This window comes from Sinohyriopsis cumingii, chromosome 2 (assembly GCF_028554795.1).
Source record: "Sinohyriopsis cumingii isolate HCF-2022 chromosome 2, ASM2855479v2, whole genome shotgun sequence".
In the NCBI taxonomy this organism is placed as follows: Eukaryota; Metazoa; Mollusca; class Bivalvia; order Unionida; family Unionidae; genus Sinohyriopsis; species Sinohyriopsis cumingii.
Genome location: NC_142962.1, coordinates 23,693,742 through 23,708,579, shown reverse-complemented (window position 1 = coordinate 23,708,579; position 14,838 = coordinate 23,693,742). Strand labels below are relative to the sequence as shown.

General features: G+C 34.1%; 1 protein-coding gene across 2 annotated transcripts in view; it reads left to right on the top strand.

Moving 5' to 3' along the window:
• LOC149804473 (endoplasmic reticulum lectin 1-like) overlaps positions 1-14,838 on the top strand; it is a 54,957-nt gene that overhangs the window by 32,176 nt on the left and 7,943 nt on the right. For both annotated transcript variants that reach the window (XM_089940688.1, XM_089940687.1), the window contains exons 10-13: positions 6,981-7,040; positions 7,515-7,624; positions 13,729-13,806; positions 14,452-14,530. In XM_089940688.1, the coding sequence (XP_089796814.1) occupies positions 6,981-7,040; positions 7,515-7,624; positions 13,729-13,806; positions 14,452-14,530 (327 nt within the window). The remainder of the gene's footprint in view (positions 1-6,980; positions 7,041-7,514; positions 7,625-13,728; positions 13,807-14,451; positions 14,531-14,838) is intronic.

Here is a 14,838-nt window from a genome sequence, read left to right as displayed (position 1 = left end):
TATCCAGTTGAATTACTTTGCTTGTGATAAGACTGCATGTAGAAAAACATCATTACAAAGTGTCCTATCCAGTTGAATTACTTTGCTTGTGATGAGACTGCATGTAAACAAAAAAACATCATTACAAAGTGTCCTATCCAGTTGAATTACTTTGCTTGTGATAAGACTGCATGTAAAAAACATCATTACAAAGTGTCCTATCCAGTTGAATTACTTTGCTTCTGATAAGACTGCATGTAAAAAGCATCATTACAAAGTGTCCTATCCAGTTGAATTACTTTGCTCGTGATGAGACTGCATGTAAACAAAAAAACATCATTACAAAGTGTCCTATCCAGTTGAATTACTTTGCTTGTGATAAGACTGCATGTAGAAAAACATCATTACAAAGTGTCCTATCCAGTTGAATTACTTTGCTTGTGATGAGACTGCATGTAAACAAAAAAACATCATTACAAAGTGTCCTATCCAGTTGAATTACTTTGCTTGTGATAAGACTGCATGTGAAAAACATCATTACAGAGTGTCCTATCCAGTTGAATTACTTTGCTTGTGATAAGACTGTATGTGAAAAACATCATTACAGAGTGTCCTATCCAGTTGAATTACTTTGCTTGTGATAAGACTGCATGTGAAAAACATCATTACAAAGTGTCCTATCCAGTTGAATTACTTTGCTTGTGATAAGACTGCATGTGAAAAACATCATTACAAAGTGTCCTATCCAGTTGAATTACTTTTCTTGTGAAAAGACTGCATGTAAAAAAAAACATCATTACAAGGTGTCCTATCCAGTTGAATTACTTTGCTTGTGATAAGACTGCTTGTGGAAAACATCATTACAGTGTCCTATCCAGTTGAAACTTTGCTTGTGATAAGACTGCATGTAAAAAAACATCATTACAAGGTGTCCTATCCAGTTGAATTACTTTGCTTGTGATAAGACTGCATGTGAAAAACATCATTACAGATTGTCCTATCCAGTTGAATTACTTTGCTTGTGATAAGACTGCATATAAAAAACATCATTACAAGGTGTCCTATCCAGTTGAATTACTTTGCTTGTGATAAGACTGCTTGTGAAAAACATCATTACAGTGTCCTATCCAGTTGAAACTTTGCTTGTGATAAGACTGCATGTAGAAAACATCATTACAGTGTCCTATCCAGTTGAATTACTTTGCTTGTGATAAGACTGCATGTGAAAAACATCATTACAGAGTGTCCTATCCAGTTGAATTACTTTGCTTGTGATAAGACTGCATGTGAAAAACATCATTACAGAGTGTCCTATCCAGTTGAATTACTTTGCTTGTGATAAGACTGCATGTGAAAAACATCATTACAGTGTCCTATCCAGTTGAATTACTTTGCTTGTGATAAGACTGCATGTAGAAAACATCATTACAGTGTCCTATCCAGTTGAATTACTTTGCTTGTGATAAGACTGCATGTGAAAAACATCATTACAGAGTGTCCTATCCAGTTGAATTACTTTGCTTGTGATAAGACTGCATGTGAAAAACATCATTACAAAGTGTCCTATCCAGTTGAAACTTTGCTTGTGATAAGACTGCATGTGAAAAACATCATGACGGTGTCCTATCCAGTTGAATTACTTTGCTTGTGATAAGACTGCATGTAGAAAACATCATTACAGAGTGTCCTATCCAGTTGAATTACTTTGCTTGTGATAAGACTGCATGTGAAAAACATCATTACAGAGTGTCCTATCCAGTTGAATTACTTTGCTTGTGATACGACTGCATGTGAAAAACATCATTACAGAGTGTCCTATCCAGTTGAATTACTTTGCTTGTGATAAGACTGCATGTGAAAAACATCATTACAAAATGTCCTATCCAGTTGAAACTTTGCTTGTGATAAGACTGCATGTGAAAAACATCATTACAGAGTGTCCTATCCAGTTGAATTACTTTGCTTGTGATAAGACTGCATGTGAAAAACATCATTACAAAGTGTCCTATCCAGTTGAAACTTTGCTTGTGATAAGACTGCATGTGAAAAACATCATGACGGTGTCCTATCCAGTTGAATTACTTTGCTTGTGATAAGACTGCATGTAGAAAACATCATTACAGAGTGTCCTATCCAGTTGAATTACTTTGCTTGTGATAAGACTGCATGTGAAAAACATCATTACACAGTGTCCTATCCAGCTGAATTACTTTGCTTGTGATAAGACTGCATGTGAAAAACATCATTACAAATTGTCCTATCCAGTTGAAACTTTGCTTGTGATAAGACTGCATGTGAAAAACATCATTACAGAGTGTCCTATCCAGTTGAATTACTTTGCTTGTGATAAGACTGCATGTGAAAAACATCATTACAGAGTGTCCTATCCAGTTGAATTACTTTGCTTGTGATAAGACTGCATTTGAAAAACATCATTACAGAGTGTCCTATCCAGTTGAATTACTTTGCTTGTGATAAGACTGCATGTGAAAAACATCATTACAGAGTGTCCTATCCAGTTGAATTACTTTGCTTGTGATAAGACTGCATGTGAAAAACATCATTACAGAGTGTCCTATCCAGTTGAAACTTTGCTTGTGATAAGACTGCATGTGAAAAACATCATTACAGAGTGTCCTATCCAGTTGAATTACTTTGCATGTGATAAGACTGCATGTGAAAAACATCATTACAAAGTGTCCTATCCAGTTGAAACTTTGCTTGTGATAAGACTGCATGTGAAAAACATCATGACGGTGTCCTATCCAGTTGAATTACTTTGCTTGTGATAAGACTGCATGTGAAAAACATCATTACAAAGTGTCCTATCCAGTTGAAACTTTGCTTGTGATAAGACTGCATGTGAAAAACATCATTACAGAGTGTCCTATCCAGTTGAATTACTTTGCTTGTGATAAGACTGCATGTGAAAAACATCATTACAAAGTGTCCTATCCAGTTGAATTACTTTGCTTGTGATAAGACTGCATTTGAAAAACATCATTACAAAGTGTCCTATCCAGTTGAAACTTTGCTTGTGATAAGACTACATGTGAAAAACATCATTGCAAAGTGTCCTATCCAGTTGAATTACTTTGCTTGTGATAAGACTGCATGTGAAAAACATCATTACAAAGTGTCCTATCCAGTTGAAACTTTGCTTGTGATAAGACTGCATGTAAAAAAACATCATTACAAAGTGTCCTATCCAGTTGAATTACTTTGCTTGTGATAAGACTGCATGTGAAAAACATCATTACAGAGTGTCCTATCCAGTTGAATTACTTTGCTTGTGATAAGACTGCATATAAAAAACATCATTACAAGGTGTCCTATCCAGTTGAATTACTTTGCTTGTGATAAGACTGCTTGTGAAAAACATCATTACAGTGTCCTATCCAGTTGAAACTTTGCTTGTGATAAGACTGCATGTAGAAAACATCATTACAGTGTCCTATCCAGTTAAATTACTTTGCTTGTGATAAGACTGCATGTGAAAAACATCATTACAGAGTGTCCTATCCAGTTGAATTACTTTGCTTGTGATAAGACTGCATGTGAAAAACATCATTACAAAGTGTCCTATCCAGTTGAAACTTTGCTTGTGATAAGACTGCATGTGAAAAACATCATTACAAAGTGTCCTATCCAGTTGAATTACTTTGCTTGTGATAAAACTGCATGTGAAAAACATCATTACAAAGTGTCCAATCCAGTTGAATTACTTTGCTTGTGATAAGACTGCATGTGAAAAACATCATTACAAAGTGTCCTATCCAGTTGAAACTTTGCTTGTGATAAGACTACATGTGAAGAACATCATTACAAAGTGTCCTATCCAGTTGAATTACTTTGCTTGTGATAAGACAGCATGTGAAAAACATCATTACAGTGTCCTATCCAGTTGAAACTTTGCTTGTGATAAGACTGCATGTAAAAAAACATCATTACAAAGTGTCCTATCCAGTTGAATTACTTTGCTTGTGATAAGACTGCATGTGAAAAATATCATTACAGAGTGTCCTATCCAGTTGAATTACTTTGCTTGTGATAAGACTGCATATAAAAAACATCATTACAAGGTGTCCTATCCAGTTGAATTACTTTGCTTGTGATAAGACTGCTTGTGAAAAGCATCATTACAGTGTCCTATCCAGTTGAATTACTTTGCTTGTGATAAGACTGCATGTAGAAAACATCATTACAGTGTCCTATCCAGTTGAATTACTTTGCTTGTGATAAGACTGCATGTGAAAAACATCATTACAGAGTGTCCTATCCAGTTGAATTACTTTGCTTGTGATAAGACTGCATGTGAAAAACATCATTACAAAGTGTCCTATCCAGTTGAAACTTTGCTTGTGATAAGACTGCATGTGAAAAACATCATTACAAGGTGTCCTATGAATTACTTTGCTTGTGATAAGACTACATGTGAAAAACATCATTACAAAGTGTCCTATCCAGTTGAAACTTTGCTTGTGATAAGACTGCATGTGAAAAACATCATTACAAAGTGTCCTATCCAGTTGAATTATTTTGCTTGTGATAAGACTACATGTGAAAAACATCATTACAAAGTGTCCTATCCAGTTGAATTACTTTGCTTGTGATAAGACAGCATGTGAAAAACATCATTACAAAGTGTCCTATCCAGTTGAAACTTTGCTTGTGATAAGACTGCATGTGAAAAACATCATTACAGAGTGTCCTATCCAGTTGAAACTTTGCTTGTGATAAGACTGCATGTGAAAAACATCATTACAAAGTGTCCTATCCAGTTGAATTACTTTTCTTGTGAAAAGACTGCATGTAAAAAAAACATCATTACAAAGTGTCCTATCCAGTTGATTTACTTTTCTTGTGAAAAGACTGCATGTAAAAAAAAAACATCATTACAAAGTGTCCTATCCAGTTGAATTACTTTGCTTGTGATAAGACTGCATGTGAAAAACATCATTACAGAGTGTCCTATCCAGTTGAATTACTTTTCTTGTGAAAAGACTGCATGTAAAAAGAAACATAATTACAAAGTGTCCTATCCAGTTGAATTACTTTGCTTGTGATAAGACTGCATGTGAAAAACATCATTACAAAGTGTTCTATCCAGTTGAATTACTTTGCTTGTGATAAGACTACATGTCAAAAAAAACATCATTACAAAGAAAGCAAGGCTTTATCTGCTTGCATATCACAGTGTTTTGTTTGTTGTTGGTGTCTGATCATTAGGTTATGTTAGAGGAATAAAGATTGATAAATATTACTAAGTGCAAATCATGTTTCATCACAGTGTCTGCAGACCAAATTATCATCACAGTGTATGCAGGCTGAATTGTCATCACAGTGTATGCAAACTGTGAATTGTCATCTCAGTGTATGCAGACTGAATTATCATCACAGTGTATACAGAAGGAATTGTCATCACAGTGTATGCAGACTGAATTATCATCACAGTGTATACAGACTGTGAATTATCATCACAGTGTATGCAGACTGAATTATCATCACAGTGTATGCAGACTGTGAATTATCATCACAGTGTATACAGACCGAATTAACATCACAGTGTATGCAGACTGAATTGTCATCACAGTGTATGCAAACTGTGAATTATCATCTCAGTGTATGCAGAATGAATTATCATCACAGTGTATGCAGACTGTGAATAGGCATCACAGTGTATGCAGACTGAATTATCATCACAGTGTATGCAGACTGAATTATCCTCACAGTGTATGCAGACTGGATTGTCATTACAGTGTATGCAGACTGAATTGTCATCACAATGTATGCAGACTGTGAATAGGCATCACAGTGTATGCAGATTGAATTGTCATCACAGTGTATGCAGACTGAATTGTCATAGCTGTGTATGCAGACTATAAATTATCATCACAATATACTATGCAAACTGAATTATCACAGCAGATGCAGAATGTGAATTTTTATCAGTGTTATGCCAGCTGTGAATTACAATCAAAATGTATGCAAACTGAATTACCATTACAGTGTATGCAGACTGTGAATTAGGCATTTATCTACCGTTAAAAAATGGAATTATTATGAATTGCAAATGTTTCTGTGATTAAAAGAAAGTTAAAATAAATTAGTTCCCTGGATATCTGTGTTTTATGTAAAGTTGAATTAGGGGTAATTTGTATTAATGTCTTCAATACTATGTAGGTATTGGATGTGGTTACAAACTTTTGTTTTTATCAGAAAGTTTCAAGTGCAAAATTATCAGATCAGTGACATGTGTTTGCATTTTGGAAGATGACTAGCATAATTGTCCATCCAAGGATGGCAGTGATAAAAGAAAGTTTGAGCAAAAAAATTAAGCAAGTAAAAACAAAAAACATATTAAAAATATTGGGATGAATGAGTTTTAAAGAAAGTTTGAACATGAAAATACCAAAAAAGGATTTAAAATATGGGGATGCTGATGCAAGTTTTGAAACTGCAACTTCTTGTTCTGCAATGAGGACACACAGAAAGAAAGACAAATGTGGGTGTTTATGTATAAGTTATAATTTAAATGACTTGTCAGTTTTTGTCTTAACAAACATTTCTCACTCTTGTGGCAGATAAATCTCTTGGGATTTTGATCCTGACTTTTCTTGTCTTGGTTGGCTATCATGGATTACTTGTCTGGACTCCTATAAAAGGCACATGCCTGGGTTATACAATATAACTTACAATCCTCAGCTTGGCCATTGGGTGGTATCAGTAGCACAAAAAAATGGTGTCATTTGCATGTGAGATTATTCATGCTGGAATAAATGAAATCTGAGCCTCATAAAAGACAGATAATTCAACCCCCTGATTTGGAATTCCTTGTTTTGGTGCCTGTCCTAAAACAGTTTTGATTAGTAACTGGTACTTTTCTATCAGATTGCAAATAAAATAGTTTTTGCTTTGTAAAAAATAAAATGTAAATGATTCTCAATCAGATATACCCATCACAGACATGTCAGTTACAATACTTAGTCATTTCTTTGCAGGGTTCTGGTTGGTGGAAACATGAGTTCTGCTATGGGAAACATGCCAGACAGTATCATGATGTAAGTAACACAGGCCAAGTGATGTAAATAACACATAGGCTTTGTGATGTAAGTAACACAGGCCAAGTGATGTAAATAACACATAGGCTTTGTGATGTAAGTAACACAATCAAATTTTTAAGTAAATTATGTTTCTTCAAGAATATTTACCGGATCACATTACTTAAAACCCCTTACAGTCACCCATCCATGCAAGCTTTAATAACAGCAACACATGGTGGCATCAAGGGGAGGCAGTGAGCAAGAGTTATTGCCCTTTTTGTGTGTGTTTGTGTGTGTGTGTGTGTACACACATGAAAATTAATATATATATGTATCAAATTCTCCGCCATTAATGTTGTATAAAGTAACTTGATAATACCTTAATAGGATTTTCTCTTCAATTGAAGAAAAACCTGTATGCAAATTTTTGTGTAACAATGAACCACATGCTTGTTTCTTAGACATTCACATCAGACAAATTCTATCCCACAGGATCAGAAAGGAAGGATATCTGTATACCTCGGCTATTGGCATGAAGAAAAGCACTTTGAGTGGTTAGCCAAACATCCAAGCAAAAAACCAAAGGAGAAAGGAAATCGAAAGTAAGATGATGCATTAATCATTCTTCCAAGATATTTAGAGGTCTGTCATAATTAATCTGTTTTACTGGACACAGGGATAATTGGTTTAATAGCAATTCATTTTAATTATTCAGTTTTATTTTTGCCCTTTCCTGATGAAACAATATTTAGCCTTCATCTGCAAATGGTCATTGGGTACACAGCAGGCCCAGTTTATTTGTTTCACACTTTTTGGAACATAATTGTCAAAGTTAGGGATAGAATCAATGTCTTTACATAATACACTGTTAACTTTTTTGGATGGGGGACATTGGACATAACCTATTCAATCCCTGGAAAATGGTTTTAGTTGAGAAAAATTTATTCTGGACACTTTTGAATTTTTCTGATAAACAGACATATTCAGCCCTTAATTTTTTTACATTATAGAAATGAGGTACTTTGTTCATTGTCCCGTTACGGATGCTGTACATTATAGAAGTTATATTTTTGTTATAATATCAGCAATAATTGTTATTTCTTTTCTAATCATTTGAAGATATTTCAAAATGTTTGATGATTTCAGCTTTTTAATATGGAAAACCATGTGAAAATGTCACGAATATACCATTTTTATTGGAAAATTCTGCTATGAAAGTTATATTCTTAAAAGTTACAACTTATGGCCAAGTACTTGCATATGCTTGAAGATAAATCCAATGAAAATAATTTTATCAAAGGCATAATTTTACTTTTTAAGTTTTTATATGTAGTCGATAAATATTTTCTTTGTTCTTAATTAATTATGGTGATATTGTGTAAGCAAAGAACAGAAGACTGTAATGGATGTTTTAGACTATTCAACCCAAAAATACAACTTTAAATTTTTTTTTAAAAAAAAGCATACACAGTAAATATATATACACAGTAAATATATAGGGCATTCATGTGATTCCAAGAAGGTATTACATCGCAAAATCATCAATGTATAATTTATGCAATTTAAATATGCATTTTTAAAGCAGAAGTGCTTTAGTTGCTGAGGCAACAGGCAGAATACACAATATTTGGAACTTTTATTCATCTTTATGCAATTTATGCAATTTAATTATGCCTTTTTAAAGCAGAAATGCTGTAGTTGCTGATGCAACAGGCAGAAAATGAAATATTTGGAACTTTTGATTCATCTTCATATAGAAAAGATAAGTGAACTTTTTATTGTATTTAAAAATGTTAATACCTAACATACCTTTCATATAAAAGTTAATTTATGACAGTATATTTTATCATTTTTTATATGCTGATGAAAAATATAGTTGACGGAATAAAACCTTAATTGGACCATCTTTCTTTTGGCTTGGGTGAACCAAGCAAGGCAATACCTGAAGTACAAAAATGTTTACATTCCATAAATTTATTTAGAATAAAGTTAAATACATGTAAAACTTTGATTAATATTTTAACTTCATTTTCTCTCTAAGGATTTTCTCTCTAAGGCAACACTAAATATTGACAATACCAAATATTGACTAAACTTATCTTGGTGTGTACCTAAAGCATACAACTTAATTTTGGAAATTGAACTATAGGGCCAAAACATCATATGCAGTAAATGAATGGACTATCCAAACTCATGTGTAACCAGTCACCTTTAAATAACAGCCTGATACAGGGAGCAACTTTTGAAGTCCTTTGTACACTTACTTTGTCTGGATAAGTTAAGATAGTAGTATGACTGATGTTTTTACTGTTAAATTGCACTAACACAAGGTAGCAACAATAGCAAAGGTAAAATTCTGGTCAAATTACATCCATAATCTTTTCCTATATATCACTTTTAGGAGATGGATGCAAAAATTTATTCATAGAACCTCTTTGTTCACATTTAGTTCATCCATATAATCTGTCTATTAAAACCATAATTTAGCTGATAATTAATTATTTAAGAGGAAAATAATTCATGGGATATAATTTTCAGTTCATTATTTCCAATTATTTGTTTGAAACTGGTGAAAAATAAAGACAGAGTTTGGAATTTAGAAAGCTTTCACAGATATCAGAAAAACTGACGTTCCATTAAAATCATTTTTGACATATTTACTTTTAGTTCAGTATTCTTGTGCAAGCTTGGCATCATCCAAAATAGTGAAAAAAGCGTTCTAATACAATTTGATCAGAAGGGGTGTAGATTGTAACCACTTGCAGCTTAAAAAGCTAAAGGTTTCCTGACAGGAAAAATAAATGTCTTCCCTCTTATGCAAAAAGAAAAGGTTGCTGCTGCTATTTGAGGTCAAGATTAGGCTGATTTCAGCTGTATGTATTTAATCTCTTTTTTTTAAAATCCCCACATTTGTTTCTGAATAATTAATTTCCATTTGCATAACAAAATTTGATTTATTAGCTATATATGCAATAAACACCTCCATTTCACTTCCATAATATAGTGGTATACTTAACAATAACTATATCCTGATGCATTTTGATCGGCCATATAGTTTGAATATTTGGAAAACAACAAGACAAATCTAAAACTGTTATGCTTTGTTTGGAGTTGAATGACAAGTATATACACTAGCATATTCATAATTCAGTTTTTTAAGTTTCAAGTTACATATTTATTTTGCTACCATTTTAAATACATCTATTACAACTGGCTATCATTACATAAGGAACAGTCAGTTGCAGGAATTACCCATTCTAATAATACACCGCTCCCCTGATAACTCGCGCCCGGATAACTCGCGATCCCGCTTATAATGCGGTGTCTGTCTTGGCTCCCGATTTTTTCCAGAGAAAATGTATTTAAGATATGTTTAAAATATGCTGAACATGAAAAAATTACGATAAGAATTGATAAATTAAACCTTGATACATTGCAAGTTTTATCATCGAAAATGGTGATTAATGCCCGTAAAAATATAATCCATATTTTGAAATTTGCAAGTTCTAAAGAAGAATTAATTTCAGAGATCTTGAAAACGCTTAATTACGCGTATTTGGACGCCAATTTTTGATCTGGGATGCAGAAAATCACTGAGGCGGGAGTCCTCCGTACGCATGTAATAGGTGCGCGGGAAAATTCAAAGATTTGCCGGTCCTGTTTCAGCCACCTGCTTTGTGGGAAAATGTGTTGATCAGTTAACTGTGCTGATATTTACAATGACAGAATTCAGTGACTGAAAGACTCATTGATGTACTGTTGCCATTTTATAAGAGTACATTAAAAAAAAATAAAAAGAACATGATGCAACAGCTAGGCGGCTAATTCAAAGGCTTTGACTAGCGGCCGAGTGAGAAAATGTACTGATATTTAGTGATTGACTTCAGAGGCAGAAAGACCCAGTTTTAAAATCCTAGCGAGACCTCTGTTTAAAGATATCATATATTATGTAAGTTTTTATGATAAATAGTTGTCAGTATACTGTAAATAAACAGTCTGGTGAAATAGCGATCAATGAAAACTTCTGTTAAATGCTAACAGGTGGCAACAGAGAATGAAATAAACACCAATTAAACGTCTTCCTGTGTGAAAGTCACGTTCTAATCCTTTAATTCCGTTTCAGTGTAAACATTATAATCACAACATATTCTGTTCATTGAAAACATGAAAAGAAGTCAATCGACCGTCACATTGAAACCCATGAGTACTTCTGTGAGAACCTAATTACATGTACATGCTGGCTTTGTTTTGATCAACAACTTGGGGAAGTGTTTGTTGCATTAAAAAAAAAAATCGATTACAAAAAACCTCGGGTGCTGGATTAAGGGTCTTGGAGCTGCCTTTGACGTAAAGCAAAACAGTAACAGAGACAACGACGATGATAGTGACTTCGAATGTTTCAGTGAAACTGATGTCATTAATGCCTAGGCTGTTTGGGAGAAATTCATACAGACTCATGGTCCTGAGATGGGCGTTTCTCTTGATGATATGGAGGAGTAGATTAGTGCTGACAATGATTGCCCCACAGCCGAATACATGTCAGATGAAACTATAATTAATTCTATAACGAACAAATTTGCAGCAGAAGACGATTCTAACACGAGTAATACAAGTGTTGAAAGTGATGCAGACACAGATGTTGCACCCCCACCCCTCTGCACAGGAAGCAATCAAATATTTTGATATTGCCATAAGGTGGCTGGAGACCCAAAGTGTTGACTGCGTAAAGCTCATGCAGTTGAGAAATCTGACGGATTTTGCTTGGCGGCAGAGAAGCCAAGGAGTACCACACACACAAAAAATTAACTGATTTTTTCAAAAAGTGAATTGATATTTGTCAAGCGTGGCACAAACGGCAAGCATTAACTTGTTCTAATTTATGTTGTTTTAAATTTGTAGACCAATTAAATATGTTAGTACTGATTAACCCTTGTTTTTTTTGTTTTCCATTTTACTTCTATCGCATTCAAATCTATCTATCTATCGTTCGATCGACACTGTTTCTTGAAAAGAGTCGATCTTTTGTAGATAAAAAAAAGTCTAATTTGGATCAAACAATAAAACTAGAATGTATCCAATTCAACATAAAAATTAGTGACGTAGTACACAATGTGTGAAGTGGTACACATGTTAAGCGAATGGAAACCACGTGGAATAATGTTTTCGATGATCGCCTCAATATACTGTAATTTATCCTGTTGTTGTAGAGTTTAATGCCATTTTCTAGCACACGATAGGCTATACATGGCGGCCAGTATTAATGGTGGAGGAAGAATCCGGGAGATCCCCGGAAAGAGTAATTTATCCTGAAATTAATGTTGTCCTATGAGGAAATAATAAAGTACACCATTATGAAGAGATATTTATTCACAGTTAATCTCAGAACGATTATAAAGTGAGTATTCAACAGGATAATCTGCCTACCCCCCCCCTTATTTTTCCGTTATGTCGTCAATCACTTTATTAGTTTTGGGCTTATTTTATAGGTCCCTCGATAACTCGCGCCTCACTTATAGTGCAGTCGATGTTTCTGGACCCCGATGTGCACGAGTTATCGAGGGAGTGGTGTAGTAACCATGTGCTTAATGTAGGTAAATCATTGAAATGCGTAGGGCCAGCACAACAGTCCTGTGCATATCATAATAGATCTGCCTTGGAGCAGTCAATCCCATGATGTCTTTAACTCATTGACCCCTAGCGATGACTTGACAGGGCAGGAGGTAGTAGCCGAGCTCTGTAGCGTCATGGTCATGCATGATACACTAAAGTGGGTGGTATTATAAAAAGATAGACAGATGTAGCTCTACAATGATACCAAATAATCTGGAATATCTAGTTGCACTACAAAATACAGATAAAAAAAACTCATTTTATGGACCCAACTTTGTTTTACCCAAAATTCGCCCGTGGTTGGAATTCGATTTTGTGTCCAGATTTTAGACTTCTTGGTCTCAGATCTAAAGCAAACCTGTATGAACTGCAAACAGACAAATGAGCCTTTGCAAAAAGTAGGATAAGATGGGCATTTGGAATAAAAAGTGGTCTCCGTACAAAAATAATGGCTCCGTTTAGCAAAAAAATAATAATAAAAAATCCAACTTTTACCCTTCTGCCCATGCGCGAGTCAAATAGCCAATGAAAAACGATGTTTATAACACAATTTGGCAGTATGTTAGTGAAAGATGACCAGGGATTTGGTGTTTTTGAGTCTATTCAGAAATAGCTTTCAAAATGTGTTTCCTACTCGATTTTCAGGCAAAAATGATAAAAAGCTCCAGGGGTTAATGTGTTAAGATGATATATTATTCTCGGAGCAACCAATCCCATGATGTCTTTAAGATGATAGGTCAACCTTGGAGCAGTCAATCCCATGATGCCTTTAAGATGATAGATCAACCTAGGAGCAGTCAATCCCATGATGCCTTTAAGATGTTAAATCTACTGAGCAACACTTGCGATAAGGCATCTAAAGGGCTCATCTTTTAACAATTGTAATATTGGTCAAGAATTTAAACCGTACCTTAAAAATTCCTGAAAAAATTATTTAGGAGTTCATACAAGGTTAACCCACAAAAGAGCTCATTCACAATAATCTTGAAAATATAAATGAGAAGAAAATCATTTCTTACGGCCTGTCAAAGACCACCAAACAAACTAATCAACTTCAGTTCAAGAAAACAAATCATATTAATATTTTTCTTTTCAGAAGTATATCTTTGCACTACTCTTCTGGAGATGTTTGTGATTTAACTGGAACTCACAGATTTGTGGAAGTCAAATTAAAGTAAGTACTGTTTTGTCTTAAACTATGTTGGTCAGTGGCAAGAAGGTATGACATTGTCTAAACTGTGTTGGTCAGTGGTGATGAAGGTATCACTTTGTCTTTTTTAAGTCATTGGAGATATTCATGTATTACTTTGTCTTACTTGTGTCAGTTAAAGGTATCAGTTACCAACTGTGTGAGACAGTAGAGAGATAAAAATGTCAATTTGACTTATCTGTGTCAGTCAGTGGTGGCATGAAGGTATCACTTTTCCAGAAGTATTGGTTGGAACAGCTTTTGACAGTATTGTTGTCATTAATATTAAAAGGTGTTTGGAAGTAATATAAATGAATTACAGTGTTCTTTGAGATAAAGTTCTATGGAACTTTTTTTGTTTGTCTCTCTTTTGTTATATTTTTTACACTGCAATCTTTAGGTACTGTGTCCAAAGTAATGTCATGTCAGTCATTTCTTAAGTTAATGGTTTCAACATTGTTAGATTTGTATGCCTTTATCACAATTTTGTATACTTTTTTGAATATGTTGGAGTAAAACTTTTCGGTCTACAGCGAAGCACATTAATTAACAAACACAACTCTTTTTATTATTGGTTAGACGGGATTGACGTATTTGTTCTTGCCTCATTGATTTTTGTTTATTTTGCAGATGTTTAAGTGGCTCACAGCACCCTCATGCCGTGTCTATTTATTTAATTGAACCCAAGTCTTGCGAGTATGTTTTAGGGGTAAGTTTTGAGATCTACATGTTATCATATTAAAAAAGCATATTATTTTGTTGTGAAATACTGGCCAAAAATAAAGTAACGAAAGGTTACATAATATATCAGTATTTTTCTATTATTTCTACTTAAGGTTGTTCTGAAAAAGAAATCACCCTATCCAGTAACATTCAAATCATAAGGGATTGCTGTACATGTGGATGACCATTGTATGTTGTTTAAATTAAGGAAACTTGCTAAATACAAAATCGTATATGCTATAAGTGTATATATAGTTTAATGTAGACACTTAAGCTGTATGAAATGTGCTACAA